This window comes from Pezoporus wallicus, unplaced genomic scaffold (genome assembly GCF_028554395.1).
Source record: "Pezoporus wallicus isolate ANWC-B61680 ecotype Strahan unplaced genomic scaffold, APGP_CSIRO_Pwel_v1 contig_8673, whole genome shotgun sequence".
Lineage (NCBI taxonomy): Eukaryota > Metazoa > Chordata > Aves > Psittaciformes > Psittacidae > Pezoporus > Pezoporus wallicus.
This window is the reverse complement of record NW_026637196.1, coordinates 875,487-899,478: the sequence shown is the minus strand read 5'-3', so window position 1 is coordinate 899,478 and position 23,992 is coordinate 875,487. Positions and strand designations below refer to the sequence as shown.

At 40.4% G+C, this 23,992-nt stretch overlaps 1 protein-coding gene across 1 annotated transcript in view; it reads right to left on the bottom strand.

Moving 5' to 3' along the window:
* The window catches only part of LOC130596358 (cytosolic phospholipase A2 epsilon-like), a 32,631-nt gene extending 9,953 nt beyond the window's left edge, over positions 1 to 22,678 (bottom strand). The window contains exons 1-11 of the mRNA XM_057403875.1: positions 22,652 to 22,678; positions 20,376 to 20,448; positions 9,186 to 9,322; positions 5,724 to 5,855; positions 4,620 to 4,660; positions 3,557 to 3,599; positions 2,764 to 2,827; positions 2,037 to 2,200; positions 1,660 to 1,752; positions 1,105 to 1,142; positions 317 to 452 (exon numbers count right to left, since the gene is read on the bottom strand). Of these exons, the coding sequence (XP_057259858.1) occupies positions 317 to 452; positions 1,105 to 1,142; positions 1,660 to 1,752; positions 2,037 to 2,200; positions 2,764 to 2,827; positions 3,557 to 3,599; positions 4,620 to 4,660; positions 5,724 to 5,855; positions 9,186 to 9,322; positions 20,376 to 20,448; positions 22,652 to 22,678 (948 nt within the window). The remainder of the gene's footprint in view (positions 1 to 316; positions 453 to 1,104; positions 1,143 to 1,659; positions 1,753 to 2,036; positions 2,201 to 2,763; positions 2,828 to 3,556; positions 3,600 to 4,619; positions 4,661 to 5,723; positions 5,856 to 9,185; positions 9,323 to 20,375; positions 20,449 to 22,651) is intronic.
* Between the last annotated feature and the right edge of the window lie 1,314 nt (positions 22,679 to 23,992).

Below are 23,992 nucleotides of genomic sequence, written 5' to 3'. Positions count from 1 at the left end.
ATCTGATAATAAAGAGTACTTTATGGGGCCTTGGTGACTGAATGCTCAGCTTAAGAGAGTAAGGAAATCACAGATGAAAAAGAAAAAAGACAGGGAAAAAAATGTTGATTTATGGTGTTTTGTTTTCTGAGCAAGCACATAGCAAGTGGGTTTGACACTACCCATGCTCTCGCATTGTTTCATCTAAACATTCCTCAGTGCTTTGCGTGGGACACTAAATACATTGGGGCTGGTTAAGGAACAATATGCAAACAGCTGCAAGCATAACATATTGCTGTCCCACTGCACAGTCTAGTCTCTATGGTGTTCCCCATACCTCATGGTCTTGTAGGTCTCGCTCTAAATGAAGAGCTTTTTTCAAAGCAGAAGCCACAAACTTCCTCCGTCTCTGCATGAAATTTTTCTCCTCCGTACACAGATCAAACTCCAAGCGAACATCTAAGCTTTGTGACCTCAAAGAAAGCTCAGAGTTAAATAGGATGGGCCTGATCACTTACAATTAATGTCTGGACTCATCTGTACAAGTCACAAACTCTACTGTTAGGCTTAGAAAAGCTGCTATTGTGACACCACAAAAAGCACATCACAGATGGTATAGACGTGGTAGAGAAAAGGTAAAGTCAAAAAGTTGTAAAATCTTATAAAAACAAAACCAGAAATATTGTTTATTGCTACACTGATTTTCAAGAAGTGTCTAACATAAATACTGCAATCCATCTACAGATACTACAAACAGTGGAATATTTAAGATTTGCTGCCTAAACGCCCCCAGATTTTATAAATACAAATACTGTGGATTCTTTACAAGTAAGGGAAGTGAGGTACAATCACGTCTCTTTCTAAACTTGCAGCTCCATGGACTTTGCAGCTGAAAAAGATTATTCCCTGTATCCAAATTGAACTCCTGCATAGTGGCATAACAGGAAATTTTACCCAGCTCAGCTGACAGTGTTCACTTTCTGGATATGGGTAATTAACATGGGATAAATAGGGGTGAATATAATACATTCTCCCTTAGTTACAGAAGAAAAATAAGAAGGCAAAAAGGCTGGGCAGCGTCTTTTTTTTTCCACAACCACAGAACCCAAAGGTGGAATTACTTACCAGTCCTTTGACTTCACATCTAAATTGATTGTTTCATCCTAGGGAAAAAAAACACACTGTAATAACTGGAGATGATTTTATTGTCCTTTTCTTTCCATTCAGGCAGCTATGAAGCCCTACACTTTTTCTGGGAGCCATGTAGGAATCACAAAGCCATAACAATCAGAAAATCCATCCAATTTTTAAAACTTCTCCAAGTCCTCTTTATTGTCTTTAAATTCTTTCTTACTAAAAATACAAACAGCATTACAGAATTAAAAAAACAAAACCATCTCTGCCTGTGTGCCCTATCTTGCTGCATGGTTTGCATTGGCTCTGGTGTGAATTAGTCCCCCAGCAGGTCACAGAAATCCCTCTGTCAAACATTTGGCTCTAGGTTTTGGTTCTACTTTGTTCATATGAAAACAGACAGGTCCATAACCCATTATGTTAGGAATGTAAGGGCACCAGCAGTTACATATCTAACCCCCACTTCACACTGATTTAATTAAGTCATGCCCGTTGATCTTTGGTCCATAGCTTCACATTTATTCTAAAGAGAGATTTATCAATCACCTTTGCTACTGCTACTTTCTCCTTGAAGGGAAGTGAATCCAGAGGAATAGTGAGGGATGCATGGCAGTCTTTTTTCTTTTCATCCGAAGTACACTGAAAGAAATTACAATGTAGAAAACTATTCAATGTATACCCCACAAAAAAGTACTGTGTCCAACTTACCCTACCAAATGGGGTCACCATTTAGCAGTTTCCAGGTTGGCATCTAATATTTAGGTGTCTTAGGGGGTACAATATTCTTCCAGAGCAAAAGATAATGAAAGATGTGATTTAATTGAAAATAATTGATAGGATTTAATTGAATTCTTTCCTTTTACCTCAGTTAAGTATGGAAAACTGTGAGTTTACTGTGCTTACTGAAGCTAACAATCACATACCAAAGGGAAATGAGGTTTCTTCTGTGCTAGAGCTACGCATAGCTCTGACAGGCTGTACTTGATGTAATGGAAGTCCAGGGGCTTCACAAGTTGCTGGGAAGAGCTCAGTGACAGGGCCTGGCTCTCTTCATAGGATCCCTTCACTGAGAACAAGAAGTCTTTTTCTAAGAAGAAAAGAGATTAAAAACAGAGAGAAGTTAACTACAATGATCTCAGAAACAGAACATGAAATAGTCATTCAGAAGTTGTCATTTTTACATATAAAACATTCAACAATGCTTAAAAGCTGCAAGACTATTTATTGAACTAGGGAACATCACAAGAAGAAGAAGTTAACAAGAAAAAAGAAAAAGAAAATTAAAAAAATCCCAAAGAGCTCATAAAACAACAGTAGCTGTTTGAAAAACTCAGACATACTGGGAATTTGGGGAAAATATAGATTATTAATAGAGGAATATATGCTTAGTTCTACTCTACAGCACTAGTAAGATTTTTTTCATCACTCTAGTAATTCATTTGAATGGCAAAATCCAGGTTTTATATTTAGCATAGATACACTACAATTGTTGAATCTATGATCCTGTAAATACTCATAAACATACAGTTCCTTTGCTCTAATTGTAAGAACCAAATAGGAAAATTGCCAAATAAGAAAACTATAAAAAAATTAGAGATCTACAATTTACCATAAAATAAGATTTTTTAGTTTCTAAGTTTAAAGTCTAACCTGAAGGATCTTTCTTCATCTGTCTATTGTCCACTAGGACTTCCAAGCAGGAAACTTCACGAGACTGTGGCATGGATGAATGAGAGAATTAAGTGTACAAAACATTCCACATCTGAGTTATTTCACTGCTATCTGTCTCTGGTCACCTGTCTACCCTGAGTTTATTAGGCTGATAAGAGAAATACCTTGGCACTCTGAAGGTATGCCAGGTTTCAGCTGAAAGAAAAATGGCTGTGGCGGCCCATCCATGGTGATGGGCCTGGAAAGGGAGAGGAAATAACAGGGGGAGGAATGTGGGTGTGCTGAGGCTTCCCAAAGCTGGACTGATGGGTCAACCAAGCCACAGGTCTATCCCTGCAGCCTGCTTTGGCAAAGTTGGACAGCCAAGTGCTACCTCCTGTAAGTAGTGAGTTAGGGCAGTGGAGAAAGCAACTTCCATATTATCCCATGGAGGTGTGGAAAACTGGATGTCCATGAGTGCTGCCCAAGGGAAATCCCAACAGGGAATGACACAGAGGCATTAAGTCAGTGAAAGAGCACTTCAGGCTTCATCAAAAGGCTTGTTATCAGCTGTTGGTGGTGGACAGTTCTCTGGGTATCTCCAGTGATTGTGTTCTCTCTTTCCTAATGCATCTTCCCACTGGGAGCAACACAAGAGGATGGCTGGAGTGCCTGACCCTCCTTTCCCTCCCATTCAGCCGTGCTTGTAGTGAGGTGTTGGGGCACCTGCCAGATTCACCATTCCCATCATTAGCATTAAAACAAACATACAAGAGAAATAGTTTAAAATTACCACTAATACACCATTAGTGATAAGCTTTTCAGGAGGAACTGGACTGAAAGAGAGGAAAAAAATACACAGTCAGAACTAATATTATATAAATACATTCTTAAACAAACATCAAGGAATAATACTCTGCTCTCGTGAGACCTCACCTGGGGTATTGTGTACAGTTCTGGTGTCCTCAACATAAAAAGGACATGGAACTGTTGGAACAAGTCCAGAGGAGGCCACGAGGATGATCAGGGGACTGGAGCACCTCCCTTAGGAATACAGGCTGAGAAAGTTGGGGCTGTTCAGCCTGGAGAAGAGAAGGCTGCGTGGAGACCTCATAGCAGCCTTCCAGTATCTGAAGGGGGCCTATAGGGGTGCTGCGGAGGGACTCTTCATTAGGGACTGTAGGGACTGTAGATAGGACAAGGGGTAACGGGTTCAAACTTAAACAGGGGAAGTTTAGATTGGATATAAGGAGGAAATTCTTTACTGTAAAGGCGATGAGGCACTGGAATGGGTTGCCCAAGGAATTTGTGAATGCTCCATCCCTGGTGGTGTTCAAGGCCTAGTTGGAGAGAGCCTTGGGTGACATGGTTTAGTGTGAGGTGTCCCTGCCCATGGCAGGGGGCTTCGAATTAGATGATCTTTAGGTCCTTTCCAACCCTAACTATTCTATGATTCTATGATTATATAGTAGAATCATAGAATACTTTCCTTAAAGGTTGCCTTGTCCAGCATCATCTCAAATATGTCACTGATTTTTAATTTTGACACACATCTGAAAGTTTCTTCCTTTTTTTTTTTAATGATAATAGTAAATAATTGTAGTAATAAGCACAGGGGCTGCAGTTCTTACTATCCTTCTCCCTCTTCCAGGAAATAATGGGATGAATTTGTGACCAGAACAATTTTTGGTAGGTAAGAAACATGAAGTTTTAGCCAATATGCAACTAATTTGATCAACACCAGCTGTTGCTGTCGTGCTGAGCATCTTGAACTGTATTATACTAAATGCTAGCATATGCTTGACTGCTTGCTTTTGCAAAGGACAGTTCTTTGTTCTCATATGGGTTTCACTTACATGCTCTCCGACGCAAATTCAACCTCCAGCGTCTCTTGTGTCTGTAAAAGGTCATTTCATTATGAACATTCAGAATTCATTTTCTTTCTCACTAGCTATGGTTGTCAATGATTATTCTGGCTTCTGAAACAGCTCTTAAAATCAAATTTTATTCCTGCTCTAGGTTATGCGCAGGTGAATGAAAGCAATCCAGTTAGAGTGATTTGGAAACTATTCTCCCTCCTTCATTAACCATCAGTTCCCAGACTGACTGCACTTGTCCATACAGTGGTAAGGCAGAGTAAAATGGCCACACAGGCAATCCTCTGCCTGCAATAACTGTTGGCTTAAAACTGTCTAAAGCCTTGCTTTTTCTGGGTAATATTATCAGAAGACTGATACTGTTGAATAGCAGAGGGCATTCTCATTCTTCCAATCGAAAGAACTCCTATAACACAGACAGTACATTGACCAGTCACCAGACAAGTTATGATAGACAGCTGCTTGCCAATATCACCGTAGAGCTGAATACCAGTACATACCCTACACGAAAAGTCAGTGAATCAGCAAATCTATAAAAGTGTAAATCCCATGCTTAAATCATCATGTATGGGTTCAGATGCACTAAAGTAATGAGACAGTTATGGTAATTGACAATGCATTTTAGCACTTCTACATTCATCTTTGCACTATATTCAGGTATACACAAAGGACTTACAGGGCAGGGTATCTGGTTTTAAGTGAATACTCCAACATCTGTACCAGAGTATGCCCAAACTCACAAATGCTGGTCACAGGAATGGAAATTCTAACAGAGAAACTTTGTGCAATGGTGATGAAGTCTTTCATCTCCAACAAAACCTATTTGAGCAACACAGCCAAGAACAAGAAAAATGAGAAAACTCTGCTAAGAAGTTTGAGGAGGTAGTAAAAACTTTCAGTATTATGTCTGAGGTAGGGAAGTAAACCTTGTCCACCTTGCTGAATAAGGCTTGGAGGGCAATTTACAAGATACATGAAGTGCTGACCACGTAAACCCTCCCACCTACAATTGCTTTACAGTAAGTTATTTAGGAGATAATACCAAAATTTCCTTCCTGTGGCCAAGGCAGTTTTATTCCTTACCTTTGGATTTAGCTGAAAAGTCAAGTGAACAGTTTCTCCAAGCTGGATTTTAGCAACATCAAAGAGGACAGTGAAGAGAAGGTCATCTTTAGTGATTGCATTTTCATCATAGATTTTCAGCTCAAGAATATTCTGTGAACAGAACTACAGGATTAGGAAAATCTCTATTTTGAGACTTTATGGAGGCACAAGATGATATTCTCAGGATGTTAAGACAGAGAAAGGATGGGGAGAAATGAGAGAGCATGCACAACCTTTCATCCACCCAGAACTGAAGATATATATTCTCCACCTAACCTAGTTGGATTTGTTGTAGACGTTCCCCTAATTTAAACGACAAAGGCTAGCAGAATTGTTGAACACATAGCTCCCATATTGAAAACCACATTTGACCTCTAATTTGATTTGAGGTCACCACTTTCCCCTGAATTGTGGGAAACCATCTGGTGGCCAGGATTTTACTGCTATTGGTGATAAGTAAATAAATAAATAAATAGCTACATAAATCCTTGGATTTAAGCAGGGATTAAAATACATTAAGAAAGCACCATGTAACTGCTGCATGTTGCATAATTATATCCTGTAAATTATTATTAAACAGATCACATCCAGATAGTTACCACAGAATCTACAGAAAATGCTACAATTTTGTTAAATTGGTGACAAGACGCACAGAAAGCAGCAGAACAAAAGCCTGTTTTCATGGGATTATAGGCTACACCTCTCAGTCTCCTCTTCCTTCCTCCCATTGCACCAATCTCCTCTCCCTCCTGTGTCACCTGCCTGTTTGGATGGACAGCAGTGGTAAAGGCCCCTGCTGTGCCTGGTTGGTAGCTGCATATGGGCTGGCTCAGAGACACCTTCCAGAGCACTGAGCAAATTACCATAAATGCCTGTTTTCTCAGTGGGGAAATAATTCAGGCCTCTCCATATATTCAGCAGCTCATTTTCATGTGAACCGCAGGAATCTCTTATCTCAGAGACTCTTACTTATCCATCAGATTTAACTGAAATGTACGGAAAGGAAGATGATCCAGAATCCAAACACTCAATGCTGACATCTATCATTTCTGTAAGAAACTAGCAAGTGAGAGATGGCAAGCTGTAGTGAATCTGGGTTTGCAGTTTGCTATGAGAAGGCAGAAAGGTTGCTGCCCTTCATGGACATATATGTAAATGCATCACACTATGCTTCAGACAGCAAAACAATTCTGCTTGTGTCTGACAGGACAGCACTGGGCTCCGGCCCATCATGCTTGCTAAGGGAAACAAAGAGACTAAAGGCAGAGGGAAGCAGCCACAGCAACTTGGTTTACAGGCCAACTCTAAATAGCCTGTAAAGATTATGGAAGGTGATGGAGGTGGTATGCTTAAAAGGAGCAGTCTGAAGTCTGTAGAAGGCAGGTGTACATTGAAGAGAAGATAGGTTTTCCCAGCTGTGGTTCTGCAACAGACTGTCCATTTCTGGCTGGAAAAGCTGACTTATTTTCTTACTGACCAACTGATTTGAAGTCCCTTGGTTACTCCCAGCTAGCCAGAAGGGGCACACACAGCATGCTGGCTGGCTAAGGGAGACCTCAGCTGCACCGCTGGGATGCTGTGCGGGAAGCAGCTGGGGTTATCTGTGCAGCTCACTGTTTCTATCCACTCCTGAGGGGGGATATGAGGGCAGCATCACTGGGAGAGCAGTGAGCAGAGCCAGCTCTCAGTGTGGCTGCATGCTACCAGCTCCAGGTAGGGTGGCCCTCCTGGAGCCAGGGGAGCGCTGCCCACAGCGCCAGCCAGGAAGCGCTTCTTCACCATCTGCGCTTTGTCAGGCATTCATCTAAACCGATGATTTTCGGTAAACACTCCTGCTCCTCATGGGAACCAGCCTGACATACCCAAACAAGTTTTTCTCTCCCACAGTGACAGTGTACTATATGAATTTACTGAAGTCTGGCTCCTAGGATTTAGGAAAATCAATACCTCAATGATGCAGCAGACAGGCAGGAGAAAATAACCAGCACACTGGCTCTGGTCAGTGGGCAATGAACAGAGCTATTGAAGCATTTGGAAAGAAACCTGTGAGAGCTTTAACTTAAGTCTGTTGAGTCCAGACAGGAGCAAGGCAACACTGACAGACACGCCAGAGAGCTTTGGTTGTCCCAGATCCCCAGGACACATTTTGTGCAGCCCACAGCAACAGCTGCCATGCTGCTGTCACTACACACCGAAAATTATAGGGTCTAATGCCACACGTCTTGTCTCCTGCTGCAAAGTTACTGCAAAGTAAATGCAAGGTCCTCCCAAATACTACTCTGTGAGGGACTAGTTCCAGCGGCTTCCTGTAGCCAAGATATTTTTTCCAGATGTTAACATGTGTTATTGCAGTTTTGAAAGACCTGTCAGCCACAAACCATTGCAAGGAAGGGGTGTTCTGGCGCAACAGCTCTTGAGCAGTGGGTGTTTGTTCCCATGCTGCAACACTTGTCCCTTGCCTTTCACCTCCATGACAAACCTGCAGGGCTCAGTGGAATTGTGTCTCACTGCTATTTTGAAAGACATCAGAATTTTTTAGATTGCAGGGGAAGCATTGGATGTAGGCTGTAGATGGGCACGTGTGTTAAAGCTGAAAGCTGTACTAAACAGGACCAGTACCACCTAACTCTGTGGAAGGAAGCCTGAGAACTTGTATCATGGGCAACTCCTGCAGACAAAGGCAAGAGTGATCGTCCGTTGGAGACCCTGTGGTGTAGCAACGCTTTGAGCTGTTCTGAATACCCTTTTGGAGGACTTTATTGACACTCAAGAGAGCCAGGGGACTGGACTACTGATTTGACACTTGGCAGAAAAGTTCTTGTCCTGCTCTGCCACCAGTGCTAGGAAATGAAGGGTGCAAGCTGTAAAGCAGTATTTGATTCCCCAGGTGTGAAGTAAGCTGGGCTTTACTTGGCCTATCACTGATCTTTGTGGATTCCTAGACTCTGATGCTGATGTTGTCTTTTGGAGGAAGTGGACAGTGGGACTAGCAAATCTTCTGAAGCTCTACATTCATCATCACGGTAAAAACTCAGCTGGTCTTTTGCAAACTTTATTTTCTGATAGTTGTATCACAAGGTTGTTGTTCTAAAGGAAGAGTTAAAAAGAACATCACTGTGATGCTTCCACTACTAAGCCCATGAATGTCTTTTATGCTGTTCAATTTACTCCGAAATTCTCACCTTTACTGTTGAAAAGCAGGAACTTCAAAAAGAAAAAAGGAAAAAGTGAAAAGTGACAGGAGGTTACATGAACAGTTGTTAAATATCTTGTTTTCCTTTTCTATAGTAGAAAATAATTTTGCTGCTGCATGCTACTGCACATCCTTTTACCCATGTCCTTGTAGTCCCTCACACATACTTATTTTTAGGGTGCTATATGTATCAATCACACAATGAGATCTCTGACCCAAAAGAAAAACAAAGGCACCGTGCATCTTACTTTTACTTGGCTCTGGATCCTGAAGCAAAATGTTTCATTCCACACTGGATCTTTGCAGTTCTTGACAGTTTTGGTCCGGACGGTCTCAGGGGAAGCAGTGGGCAAGGACAGGCTTACGTAGCAATCAGTTTGACTAACTGCATTTGGAAAGGCACATTGTAACTTACAAATTGCTATAAATATCTTAGAGCATAGCCTTATAACACTATATAGACAGCAAGCTGCAAGAAGGAGGTATTGTTTCTATTGCTTTTCTGACAGGTCCTTATTCAAAAACATTCACTGCTATTTGTTATGGGAACTTTGGTCATTAGTGAAGATTCAAAGAAGCTACTGAAATAAAGACAACTGGTAAGAAAAAAATATGCAGAGCTAGTTCTACTGAACAAAATCCAGCATTGGGATGTCCCCTGTTTGTTGCAAATCAACAGATTTCTGTGACAGAGAAGAAAAAGGTTTACATTTTAAGAGAAGCTTTTTAAAGGATAAAATACTTATTTAACTAATTGAGCATTTAAACAGGGGTTTAACATTGTCCTGCTCTCTTGAGAGGGGAACAGAAGAGCTAAAGAAGGTCTGGATATAAAGAATTTTCCTCCTCTGGTCTTCTGCACTCATGTATCTGTAGTCCATTCCATGCAATAAGTCAATTGTCCCACCCAACATGTGATCACATCCCTTCACCATCAACAGATATGCAAAAGTAGCAATGCACTTTTATCTTACTGATTTAAACTCCGAACACCGATACTGAAGAAACTTCTAACTTCTGAGAAAGGTGTGCATGTACCACAGGGCTGCACAATTAGCTACAAGTATGCCATTAAGTCTTCATAATACATGGGGCTGCTTTGGGGTGGGCTCCAAGAGCAGTCCCCCACCTCAAGCTGGGGCAAACAGCCCCTCAGCCAGGAAGGCACAGCCTTGCTGGACCCTGCCTCACTGTTGGGGATTGTCAGAGGTCTTGGGTGAGAGGCAGGCTTGGTACATCTATGACTGTGCAATTAACTTTCCTTTTGTGTGTATAACCTCATGTATGTAGAGCATTTGGTGTTTAGCATTCTCTCCAATACTGCTAAGATGGTAATGGGTTTTTAGCAGGGAGCACTGCTGGGCAATTTCTCCTAAGTGCATAAAGGAGTTGATGTCTTGTGAACCTGTGATAACAAACTGAGACCCTGAACAGTGAAGAGTGATGCGACTCTCTCTACACTGTCATTAACCCCTTCCAACCCTCCCATTTGGAGCAAATCTGCTGTCCTTTGGCTCTGTACACTGTTTGCACTCATTTTTAGCAGGCATTTCTGTTGTCTGCTGGGCAACTACAACTGTCTCTAATGTCTCCAGTTCTAAGAACTTGCTTTCCAATCACAGTAACAGGTTAGATTCGTGTATAATAGCAGGCAGTTTGGTACTGTGTGAAACATGCTGAGAAGCCTTATGAACAAGTGGGTATCCTGATGGAAAATCTATCATGACATGTTGGCTCCACTCCCAGCTCTGCTCCAGGCTAAGTCACTTTGGGCAATTGCTTCCATTAAAATATAGCCTGCTTATCTGTCTGCATTTCCTCATCAATAAAACAGCGATAACTGTCCTTTACTCTTTTGCATTCTGCTTTGACATCCCATGACTAAAAGCACTATGCAAAAAATAACTAGTTATTAGTATTTCCACATGACCCACAAGAAGAGTGTGCCTTACTAGTAATTATATTGTTTTTTCTCTACCAGTCTCTTGCTTGGCATTCCACACTTTCTTTAAACTTGTGGTATAACCCATGTGGTAATGAATAGGAGTTGCTTAAAGCAATCTGTGAAATCAGGTTATTATGTATGATCTGTCAGTCTTCTGATACCATCTGAACATGAAACATCTTACAGTTTTTCAGCACGCATCTGATATTTTCCCCCTTATTGTCCATAGGAGGGAAGAAATTAACACTGCAAATGCAGATGTCTATAGTTCTTATAAGTAACAGTAGGATACTTTTAGACTTAGTATTACAATTTTAAAATGCAGAATATGTGCAATGTACCTTTAGATAACAATTTATTATAAAAGAAGGTGGTAAAATAATCTATTTACCTCTCTCTTCCATTGGTTTTTAACATTTGCAAAAAATTAATATCAACTTTGCGTAGTTACTTCCCCAGATGGTGTCAGAGAAACACATAAAAGTAAGCATATCTGTTTCTTCAGCAGCTGTGTCAGTCAATTGCGGACTACTGATATGTGTGTTTTGGAGAATCTGTTAATTTATCGTCTGTTTTGTTGTACATACTAGCTTTGAATACTGATTTAAAAGACTGGCATTTGATATTTTCAGAGTATCAAAGAAACCCTAAACTTGTGACTTATAATCTTGTATCTAGATAAAGACATGGTGGGATCTCTGTTGAGTCTTTTACCCTCTCTGAACACAACAGAACTACAGCTGACTTCAGAAGTTAGTCTACTCTTTAGCAAAGCTGTTCACCCTTATAAGAGCAAAAACAAAGTCCCACAACCTGATAATCCACGTGTAACACCAGCTCAGTTAGCAGGTAGTGAAGCTTCAGTTTCAACATAGCCCAACACAAGAATGCAGATAGACAAAGATATTCGAATCTAAAACCAGACAATTACAGCCAAGTCACTGCATGAAGAATAACAAATTATGTCCCAGAACCATAATGTTGCAGAACTTATCTGATAACACAGATTTAGATAAACTTTGGACTAGATCCCAAATACAGAATGTTAAACATGGTACAGATGTTGAGATTTAGGGCTGAGATTGCTTTGCATAAACTCCCAGCACTGGGCAGGAACAAGCACATGCTCAGTGTTCTGTGTTGCAGTTATCTTTCTCTTTTTTCCTTCCTTCACAATAAAAGGCTTTAATTGTTACCAGCTACTAAAATCAAATATGTCCAGATTGAAGAGGATTGACTAAGGCTGACACATGAGAAAGAGCTGAAAGAATTGAGTTTGCTAATTCAACAACAACAAAGATTATCAAATAACATAATAGTCATCTGTAATGTCCAAATGATTGATACAAAGAGGACAAAGATCTGTGTCTGTCCGTGGCTAGAGGGAAATAAATATAAACATTAGGAAAACTGCCCCAGCTCAAAGAGAGTTAGTTCTAGCAAGAGATTCTATAACTTTTCTAGGTAACTCATTTCAGATGGTATTGATCCCCAGATACATATCAAAGAGTGACTGACAAGGTAAACTTGATCCTGCTTCAGAAAAGGACCAGCCCAGATGAACCTACATGGTGTCATATGGAATTGCTGTCATGCGATGCTCATGTTTATGCTGGAAGGCAATAAACAAGATAAACATGTCATGTCAATTATATTGCAGGGAAACCAATTAATCGATCATCTGCATATTGTACATCAGCCCAAGACACCAATTCCGAGATACCTGGGCACTGTCTCCAAACCTCCTTCTTGGACACATAAAGTAAGAATGTATGTTCATTGAACATTTTGCTACCTTTCCTTCCCAAACACATACAGTGTCCAAGTAATAAGGCAACAATCCATACCTAGAGCCTCTGTGTACTATCCAATATAACTGTCAAAAGAAACAGTACATAAAGCAACACAATGTAATGCAGGGAAGCCCACAACAGCTATGCTACAACTTCTCCCATCCACCCCAACTCCTCCGTAAGGCAACAGGGGCAACAAGGGTAAATTATATCACCTAAGTGGCAGTTTGGGTATATGTAGATGTTCTTGCAAGATTTGTACATGCTAACAGAGGTGCAGGTGTCATTGGATCACCCTTACAGATGCGTTCTTTTGGCAAAGTGGAACTAGAAATCAGGTTATTTCCATAGAAATATCCCTATGAATTAAATTTTGGACCTACGGGGCATAACACATGGGTGAAGATTACAGTTTGATTATTTGGTTTATTTGTTAAGGTCATTACTCATTCAGCCTGGATTAAAAGCTTACATCGCAGCAATGGTTCATCCTGACATAAATACTATGATTTGGATGCTTTGCCAACATTTGGCAGCGAAGCCTTTACATTTTATATGTCTTTTCTACTGTAAGTTTCCTTCCCATCAGAGTAAGTCACATATAAACACAGCCTCCAGACTGCCTTTTGTCACAAGACTACAACTAATCCTATTTTCACAGTGAAATTAAATAAGCTCATATTCTGGCTGGAGTCCTTCAGGACTCCCAACTAATATAACAATTCACAGCATCTTTCTTGCAACTAAGAATGAAGGAAAGCATTAAGAATAGGTACATCTAACTGTCAAGGAACATTTATATGCAAGACCCCTTTTGTCTATTTTTTGTTCTTGAACAGAAAGGGCACTCTAAAGAGGGTAGTCCAGATTGGAGCTGAACAAGTAGGAAAGGTGAATACCTTTGCCAGGCAGACATTCAGAAAGATTGCCAATTTAATGGCAGAACACAATGCAAGCAGCAGCACCAACATTTTTGAATGAATCTTAGTTAACCTTCGCTGGCTGCTACTGCAGCACTACTTTATCAGCTCCTGCTGAGGACACAGTCATACCAAGTGCCCAAGAGAGAAGCCATAGTCTCACATGGACACTCTCATGTGTCTTCTCAGCAATGTGGAATATTGCAGCCATGTTAATTTAGCTTCTCTACTTTACACTGGCCTCCCATGTAATAGCAAATCACATCTGAGTTCTTGGTCCTTATCTACAAGGTAATAAATGTCTCTGGTTCAGCAAAAAGGTTGCCTGAAGCTCCTCTCCGGAGACGACCACTGATAAAGGTCCTCAAGCTCTGTGAATCTCGCCAGTGGGCATGGCTGTCCCTGGCACTGCTCTGTCTTCTGAATAAACCTCTGTTGGGACTAAGACATACCACAGGCCTTATTACATTGTTCTTTTAGCATGCAGCTCACCTCAGCAGTACTCATCTAGATGCTTGTGAGAGAACACTAAGAGAGCACAAATGCATAAAACAAAACAGGTCTATCCTCAGAGAGTACAGGAAAGAATGAATCACTGCTTACAATATCAGTCCCATTGCTTAATGCATAACTGGATGAGTTGCAGATACTGCTGGCTTGATGAAACCGGAACAACCAGGACAGAACTAGAACAGATACTGCAGGTTCTTTAACAGTGTATAAGAAAAATCTATTGGGAAATAATCAACAAAAATGTGTTTAAAATTATGTTTTTCCATGATAAAATACTGAAGATGACAAGTTATGTCTTTTTTGCCCAATCAAAGTAATACCTCAAAAATAAACAATGAAGAAATTCTTGCAATAAGTAAATGTCTGTTATCAATCTTCATATTATTTAAGAATTCCTTTTTATGTCCAAATAAAAACTAATAGTACTGTAAACACAGATCTGCTGACATTCAATTTGTGGTTACTGTTCAGGGTCAAGCAAATTATACTTTGGTCCAAAACTCAAGACATCATTGTGCAACTGTAAGGAGGATATAGAGTAAAGTATGGTTCTTATCAAGGATGATCAAAACCACCAAGGCACAATAACTTTTAAGAAGATGTGGGAGGCTGTAAGCATGGGAAAAGGCAATGCTCAGGCTACTTTCCTAAGTGGTGAGAAGCTGTTACACAGATCAGCCCAAGCAAATTTGTAAATACAGAAATCCTATTCAGAAATCAAAGCACATACTTATCGGTTGACAACAGCGGAAGTTGCTTCTGTACATTTGGAATCATCCTAGACTTGTGATATCTGTGTAATATATTAACACAGCAGAAACATCCATCCAGGTTTTCTGGAACTTTCAAAGTGCAAACTAGAAAATCACATCCTGAGCAGTCTGCCACTGCCTTTAACTGCAAGAAGAGGAAGAGTGAAGCATCATGATACATTGCATGGATCTGCATCCTCTCAAAGCACTGTGTTGTTCTACATTGCTGCCATTGTCACCTAGTCATTCCGGCCTCTCTTCTCCACCCAAGCTTCTCCCTTGCTCATTTCCATTGTCTCCACCCTTTTCAAACCTGTTTTAAAACAGGTTTTGGCATTTTTTAAAAAATATAAAACATTTCAGAAGCTTTTTCAACTAGAAGCTTCCACTAAACAAGAGGATAATGAAGTCTAAAAGGAACATGTATTACCATCACAAAAGTCTTTAAAGATCAGCCCTGTTCCATGAAAGACAACAGCTGCAATACCACCTGTGCTGGTACAGTATTAGAACATGGTAGTTGCTCTCACCTTTGCCTTTGAGGCAGAGATGAGCCTAACATTTACCTAAGGTTCTTTACTCCTTTTACCAGTCCTTTACATGTTAATCAGTTCATCCTCCTAATGCTCCTGTGAGACTCCTAATGCTCTTGCTGAAGTCCTTGCTTTAGAGATGAGGAACTAAGGTTTTCAGGAAACTCATCTTCTCCAAGGTTACACCAAGAATCTGAAGGAAGTCATGGGGGGAAATTGCACATAATACTTTTAACTACCAGAACAGCTTTCTGTCCTGCATGCACAGAAGCCAGCATGGCTGCAAAAAATGCATATGTACCTACATAAAATCCACTGATTCCTAGCAGTAGAAATGTAGTTATTTCCATAGCTGTAGGGAAGTGCCCTGACCAAGAACACCCAAAAAAATAACATATTGATGAACTCCTTGATTATACATAACATTGTCCTTTTCAGTGGCAGCTTATTATGCTATCAAGGCACAGAGGAGGTTTTTTGTCTCCACGCTTCTTGCCGTGTGTACAATCAATACAACTGCATACAATACAATACAATACACAGTATGGTCTATACACTACATTCCCTCATGATCATCAAAGATTTGAGAAAGAGAAAAAAATAAAAAAAATATCTTAGACTACCAAACACACGATAGGTAACCTGGGGGAAACTAGGTTTTTGCATGTGTTTAGATGGTAGCAATCAACTGAGGAAGTGTGGGAGCAGACTAGGGTAACGTGTAGATGAAGCCAAAAAGAAGATTGAATAGAAAGGAACAGAGGTTAAGAGCTGCAGCTGTGAACTTGATTCACATAATATTCACTGAGATTATCCATTTATTTATTACTCCTATTATTAACTGTGGTTATGACTTTGTTATTATAAACATCAATCAGAACCGGGGCTCCATTTTGACAGGTATCTTGGTAGTTATGCAATTAGATCTTGATCAAAACAGCTTACAATTACAGTAAGAAAAGCTCTGCTTCAGGATATGACATCACAGGGAGGAGCTTCCAGTGATTAACTGTTGCTTTTATAGCTGTTTGTTTCAGTTTCTTAACCAGTTAGGAAATCCTTGTTTACAGGCCACATTGCAACTTGGCAACTATTCATGTATCTACTTCTCTGTCCTTGTGCAGATTCCTATTGTCAAGCATTTACCCTGGGCTGCTTTTAGGGTTTCTCTCCATTAGTGTAAAGGCAGCCTGTTCAAGCATCCAGTGACGTCAGAAGCTTAGCTGAGACAGCCTGAGAAGACATGAAAGCTCTTATTGAGAGGACCATGTCCCAGGATTTCGCTCAGCCATGGAAAAAGTCAGCAACCACACTTGTTTTGACAGGGAAGAGCTTTCACCCTTAAAGCAAACAGACTGCTGCTGCCCCCTCACAGTTGTGATACAGTCAGAGATAAAGGTAAGAGGTATACACAGCATGTTGTGCGCACATCTTCAGTCATTTCTTTCTGCAGACAATAGTTTCCTTTGGAGAACATGGCAATGAAAGGGATTTTGTTATTAGAATGGTGTTACACAGGATTTAGGTGACATAAGGAAAAACACTAGTAATACTGCCTTCCAGCTTTTAAAATCAATGGGCAGTGTAGTATTGGGAGTTTTCTATGAAATTTCGTAACAACAAAGCTCAGATTTAACAAGACCAAGATTTAATACTGTAGTTAAAGACAGGCCTAAGGCTTGATGATAATACTGATTGAGATCACCCTGTCGTATTAAAGGAAAAAAGAAAGAAAGTAGCTGTAGGCCATTACAGGAAAAGCTCTCTGGAGCCTTGGATCTTGCTAATAAAAAGTAGGGCAGCCCAGTACTTTTAAAGACATTTTTTGTCTCCTGAAAGGAATATTTCTGTGAAATAAATGTCTGTAGAAGATGTTACTTTATATTTCATATGTAGTCCATGAAACAAACAAGTTTCTCTTTCTGTAGAAGATCTTATTTCCCACCCAGAAGGTCAGGAAACCTTGTCACCTAGTAAAGGGCAGTGTTAACCCAGATCCACCAGCTGCACAAGGCAGCTTGTGCCCTGCTGACTGCAGTGGCAGCCTCTGGGAACAGTGAGCGCCGGGTGTGCTCGGATAGGTAAATGGACAGCAAGGAAGGCCTGGGCAGTGATGCTGAAAACAAGATCTGTGCTGAGGAGTTTACACAATGTAGATCTGGTTCTTGTTATCGTCAGCACATGAGATGAAATGCACTGGTACCTGGCCAGCAGAGAAGTGTCTCCAGAAAGAAACTCTCCCATGTTTAAATGATAGAAATGCAGATCCCTGCATAAAAGTGGCTTCAAAGGGCCTTCAAAGGCTTCTATGAAGAAACAGGCAGGGGAACTTGAGGATGAAAGCTATGCCCTCTTCCAGCCATCTGGGCTGGTCAACCAACCCTTGGAAAACTAGGGTTTTACAACAACCGATCCCTTCCCACATGTGGGAAGCCTTCTGAAACTCAGTCTCCACTATATCAGCTGACAGGGAAAGTAAGGGAAGATCATGGGAAGTCACTGGATGGCAGAAAAAGATCAAGGCCTTTCAGCAGTGAAGGCAAAACTGAGTTTTGCCACTACAAGTGTGAGGCGTTGAGGTTGCAGCAAAGGTTTTTCTGACCTGGAAACCATAGATGGCACAAAGACTGTTGTTGCTGTGTACAGTTCATGTAGGTTCAAGAACAGACTGGGGATGTTGTTCCATACTCCCCTCCAGACACCTGTCTTTGACGACTCTCAAACATGGGACAGGAGAAACCTTTGGTCTCACCCACCACACTCGTTTGTGTGTCACTGTGCACTGTAATGGGGTGCAGGAACATGGAGATCCCTAGCCCAAGACATGACCCTTCTGATGCTGTCAATGGCTCACTCACTATTTTGCCAGTGCCTCAAGCTGGCACTGTTGGGTAATCAATCTTCAGACTATGGGCAATTAAACATTTCTCTCCAAAATCTCCACATACCATCCTATACAGTTGCAGAGAAACAGCACCATCCAGGCAGTGAATCCAGATTTTGCAGAAACAGTGAATGGGTTTATGAAGGTTTGTGATAGCCATAAAGCTTTTTTAAAGCATGAGACTGCTGCAGTCAAGCAGCTGATAATGATAGGTTTTCTGTTCTTTGGAATAAATACAAGGGGCAGTTGTCTTTGTGTAAGTACTAACCCTAACTAATACGCAAAAAAGGCCTTTTAAGGCTGCCCTGAAGAGGACAAGCTTTTGTCAATTAGACATTTCTGCTGCCCATGCAAGGAAAAGAAGAGAAAATTGTAACTATTTCATTAACAACATCAGTATATAAATCAGTATATATAAACTGGGCCTGATGTTTTTCTATGACACTGAGCATCTGGGTCCAGTGCAAAGTGAGCTGGAAGATACCAAAGTAAAATCCCTTGGTGGCCTCCGAGTACCAAGTATTTTGGCCATGGTAATTAAATGCAAACACTACTTTTGACTCAGGAGCCCAGCCTCTGAGCCACAGACCTCATGAACCACAGCTCTCTTGGGAGAGTGGGGCAGAGAAAAGCATGCTTTGGTGTTTGTCTTGCCCAAAAGCTTTTATTGAAGGCCAGTTCTGAGGACATACTGTTGATCCTAATGAAACTTTGGACTGGTCTGGCATCACTGTTCTTGCAATTTCTGACCTGGAAGATTTAGCCAAATTCAAACATGCCCAGAAATTGCAACTGTGTCTTGGGAATGATGTGTACTACTCAGATTATAGTTGCCTTATAACCTAAATAACATAGGAGCAAATTCTCCTTACTCGTGAGTAAGCCTTATTCCTATGAGATTTCAACACACATTAGTAGTCTAATTCTTGTTATGATGTTCACACCATGTATAAATACAACCTTTTGTCTGACACAAAGGGTAAGGGTCAGGAAATCATGATTATAGGTGATTGCCACAGTCATCCTATAATAAAATAACAAGTTCTATATTATATGACATGTGCAAGACCTAAGGAGGCATGGACACTGTGGGTTGTCAGTCACAGCCCCTCTGCACAAACACATTTTAGCTGTGCAGTGCCACAGCTGAAGAAGAGCAAAGCATACTTATTTTTGACAGGCAGGCTTCCAGAAACCACAGCTTGGTCTAATTGAGCTCCAGCCCCAACAAAGTACTGATGGCTTTTTTCAGTTTGAATTATTTCTGTGTCATCTTTCAAATCTGTGTCCTCACCTCTGACTCACTTAACAACTTCAAACTGCACAGAAATGGGAATAGGAAGTATAATCTTTTCCTAAAATATACTTTGAGACAAATATATTTCAAATATTTACAAATAGTTAAACACATTAATTGTGTAACTAATACATTCTCACAAAAAGTAGCATTAAAAAACCACTTTTGAGCAAAGTCTAATCATGAGAAAGCAAATATCTACAGAAATACATATATGTAGGCCTAACTAGTTATCTTTACTTTCTTAAATCATTCTACATACTACATTCAAGTGACTCTATTCATGTGCCATGAAATGCATAGCTTAGGATTTAAAGCAAAAAGGAATTCAGAAGTGTCTGTACATATTTCTGCTGTCTGTAAAAAAAACAGGCAGGTACAGAAGATGATACCAAAGCTCCCATGTTACCCCACAGGCTCTGGAGGCCCCTCGACATCAGTGCTGGCATTTTTGTCGAGAAACAAAGGTGCAGCCTGCATCTCAGTGCATCAAAAACTGCAACTGAGAATTAACAGCTGAATTTATTTAGCAAAACTGGCTCTAAAGCTTGTTAGCAGCTAAGACACTTTACAGTACACCACAGTAGACCTTTGATATTTCCACTAATAATAACACTCTATAAACTGAAAGACACTGTTCATACAAAACTGTATTCTAAGAATAGTTCAAATTCAAATATGTATCAATATTTGAAACCATGGCAACACTTCATGCACAGATACAAGTTACAGTGCTTGCTTATATTCTCTGCTTTCAGGACTGAACTACTGAGAAACACAAGGAAAGGGTGTCATACTCACGCAGGTCTACCTTTCTCAGATTTCTCATTCTTATGATTTTCACTGAGAGTGAGCAGCACGGGCATTCTTCAATCTGCAGAAAAATGGCAAAGTTATTACCTGCATTAATATTAAATCTTTTATGCCTCATAAAACATTCCTTCCCACTGCATGTTGCAATTTTTGAAGCCGTGCAGCAAAATTGGAAGATGAACTTGCCCTGCTTCGGAAGTTAAAACCATGTCTATTTAAAAAAAAAGAAAAAAAGACGTAGAAAAAAAGGAGATATTCCTCTGTTTATATATGTCATTAATAGAAGAATTAACAGTAAAACTGATAATGTAGTAAATAAAATTAATGCTGGAATTACATGACAGGACCTTTTAATATAAAGTAAATCTTTATCAACAATTAAGCAGGAAATATAAGCTAGAAAAAGTGAGTGTGCATGAGAAACACCTCTGCTAAACGTCTGCAGACAAAGATAAGTTTAGTTATCTTGAACTGTTGAAATTCCACACGGAAGCATATATTTTCTTCAAATAATCTTATTTAGTAAAAAAATCCAACTTTCCATTTAAAATCTATAGCAGGAACTTTTCCCAGAAACAGTGAAGAGCAAATACATGAAAAGTAGTGAGGTATTCAGCTATTGCGGTCAGGAAGAGGAGAATGAGAGAATACAAAGAACTGCTAGGAAACAGAAGCAATCCATAGTAAAATGTTTAATCACAACACTGTAGTTTTCAGTATCTTAGCATTGTTCAACAGCATCATGCCCCAAGAGGAAAATTAAACTGTTCAGCAAGTGAGGCACCATCAGCACAAATGCAGCAAAACCTACATGAAAGAAAACAGCTTAGGAAGAGATGTTAATGAAACCTCCCTACCCAAACTAGATGCTGGACATTTGCAAAAAGATCATTAGCTGAAATGTCATGCACAGGAGGAAAGAAATAACTAGACACAACACAAACAAATTATTAATCCTTGCACATTTTAGTACCTGAAACTTTAGCCATTGCTTCACTGGAAGTCATTACCTAATGCCTCTCTCACTCCCTGCTAGCAAAATGACTCAATTAAATCTCTTTAAGGGGATTATGTCACTCCTCTGCTTTTTCCAGTTAGGAATTGATCCAGTTGAGTTGGATATAAGTTCCCCTGCCACTCTTGAATTGCGATAAACTGACCTTGGTCTGTATTTTATGTCTCTTTCCAAAACAGAAGGGTATGTTTTAATGTCTTCTGTCTGAATTCAGGTTCTGGATGGAAGCCTCTACTTTTGCTCTTTCTCATGAGGCTGCTTCAGTGGTTAAGAGCAAGGGGAAGAGCTGGGAGGACAGTCCCATTCCTTGCTTTGTATGTGTACTTTCCACACAAAGACCATTGCCAGACTGTTCATTACTCTCCCCTCCTTTAAAAAGGATGACCCTATAGATCCTGAGTGTTTCTTTAACCAGTTTGGTTAGGCATTCACACTTTCTTAAGCCATGGGGATCCCACATTTGACGTCTCCAAGCATCAATGCACACTTAAGCTAACACACACCTGTGTTATGGAGAGACGCTCTATAATCTCCATTTTACAACATGGAAAGCAGGGCACAGAATGATTAAATAACTTGCTCACAGTCAAACAGCAGACTAATGTCTAAGCTGAGAAGAGGACAGACTATGCTGACTCCCTGGGGCCCAACAGGCAGATTTAGGGCTTTCCTTCCTGGTTATATCCCACAAAAAAGAAATAATAAAAACCAATATTCAGAGAAATTATGGACAAAGGCAGATCAAAATTTTCTTGGGTGTCAGTCATGCACAGATAGCAAACTAGGACCATCTTTGTGTCCATGATTAGACACTGGCTTTAGTCAGTGACGCTCCTGTATACACCACTAGCAGGTGGCTGCTAGCACAGCTACCTGAGCACAGCATGTGACTGTACTCATAGCTAGGAGATGCTGTGCTATGGAATAGCCCAACTTGCATATGCTTGCATCAAACCACAGATTCAGCTCAAATCCATAGCAAGCTGCTGCGAAGTACCTCGGACTGCTTCCCAGCCTCCATGCGAATAACCCACTGCAGCTGAGCTTCCCTCCACGACCAAAAGTATCTCCACAGGGCAGCGAATCCCAACAAAGCTGTAAGTCATTCTGACATAAATGAGTAAATACATACATAAATTTGGACTAACAGCTCCCAAGTCCCCTTGTAGGCACCAAAATCCCAATTACAAACCCATGTCAGAGATCCTCAGCTTCTAATGCATTATGGTCTGAATTTATGCGCTCTTACCTCACGAGCACTCCAGTATGAGCCCATTGCTCTCCCAGCTGCATACAAGTTGGATATAGGTGACACTTCAGTGTTAGAGGCAACAGCTGGAAGTGACTCACGAGGTACCTCTGCAAACTTTAAGGAGGCACCTACTGAGGAGCAAGTGGCTTAGACATGCCCCACCTTCCTTGTTGTCTGAAAGGGAAAGTACAAAGAGAGAAGGGGAGGGATTTGCTGAATTTATTTGATAAAGGTGTGTGTTAGGGGAAGGCCGTACACACCAGGGTGCCAAGAGTTATGAGCAATTCAAGATAAGAGAGTGATAATGCACAGCACTTATGCATGTATACCTATGACATAGCAGCCTAAGCAATCCACAAAGCAGAAAAGATAGCAGCAATGTGTAGGCTGGAGGAATACAGAGCTCTACAGCACCCCAATCAGCAACGAAAAGTTCTGTGGACAAAATAACTTTAAAAGACCTTATATTTTAGCAAAAAAAAAAAAGCATTTATTTTGCTCTCCTTTGAGGCAGAGGGGGTTTAGTTGCTCGCTGGTGGATGTTCCCCCGAATTCATTCATATATCTTCAGGTGGATACAAGTTTTCTTGCTTTTAAAACCTTTCCACACAAAACTTCTAAGTTAGCTAAAACAAAACGAACAGTTTCTCCTCCAAATTAGGGCATATATTGATTCATCTTAAATGTTAACAGTTAGATATTTTAAACACAATGCAGTATCATCAAACTATTATATACAAATGACACCAAATTCTCCATTTTCTGAGAGAAAATCGTGCAGCAGCAGATACACAGGTGAATGACCACTTGAGAACTGCAGGTGATACTCTACACTCACAGTACCCACAGTCTGTCTTCCCTTTTTACAAACACACATCAGAAAAACACAAAATAAAGAGAGTCAATTCTGACCCTACAGCTTATCACTGAATGAAAATTACTTTAGTCATCAACCATTTTAAGACGAGGTATCTACACTTCTGATTAAAGATATGCAAAATGACACAAGATAACATTCCCATTAACATTAAGTTCAGCAAAAAAAGACCTTCAATCAGAGAAGCGGCCAATTTATCCAAAAACTTAGTCATTTATCCCAAAACTGATCTGAAAGTGGCTAACTGCTGGCAGTTTTGTTAGATCCTACAGCAGCTGAACTGATGTTTTTGTGTTGTGTCCCTGGGAAACAGTCTGCGGGTGAAGAGCTATGGTAGTGCTAATACTATGGAAGCGTTCAACACTGTCCTGCATAGCATCCTTGTCTCTAAATTGGAAAGACATCAATTTGATGGATGGACCACTCGGTGGATAAAGAACTGGCTGGATGGCTGCACACAA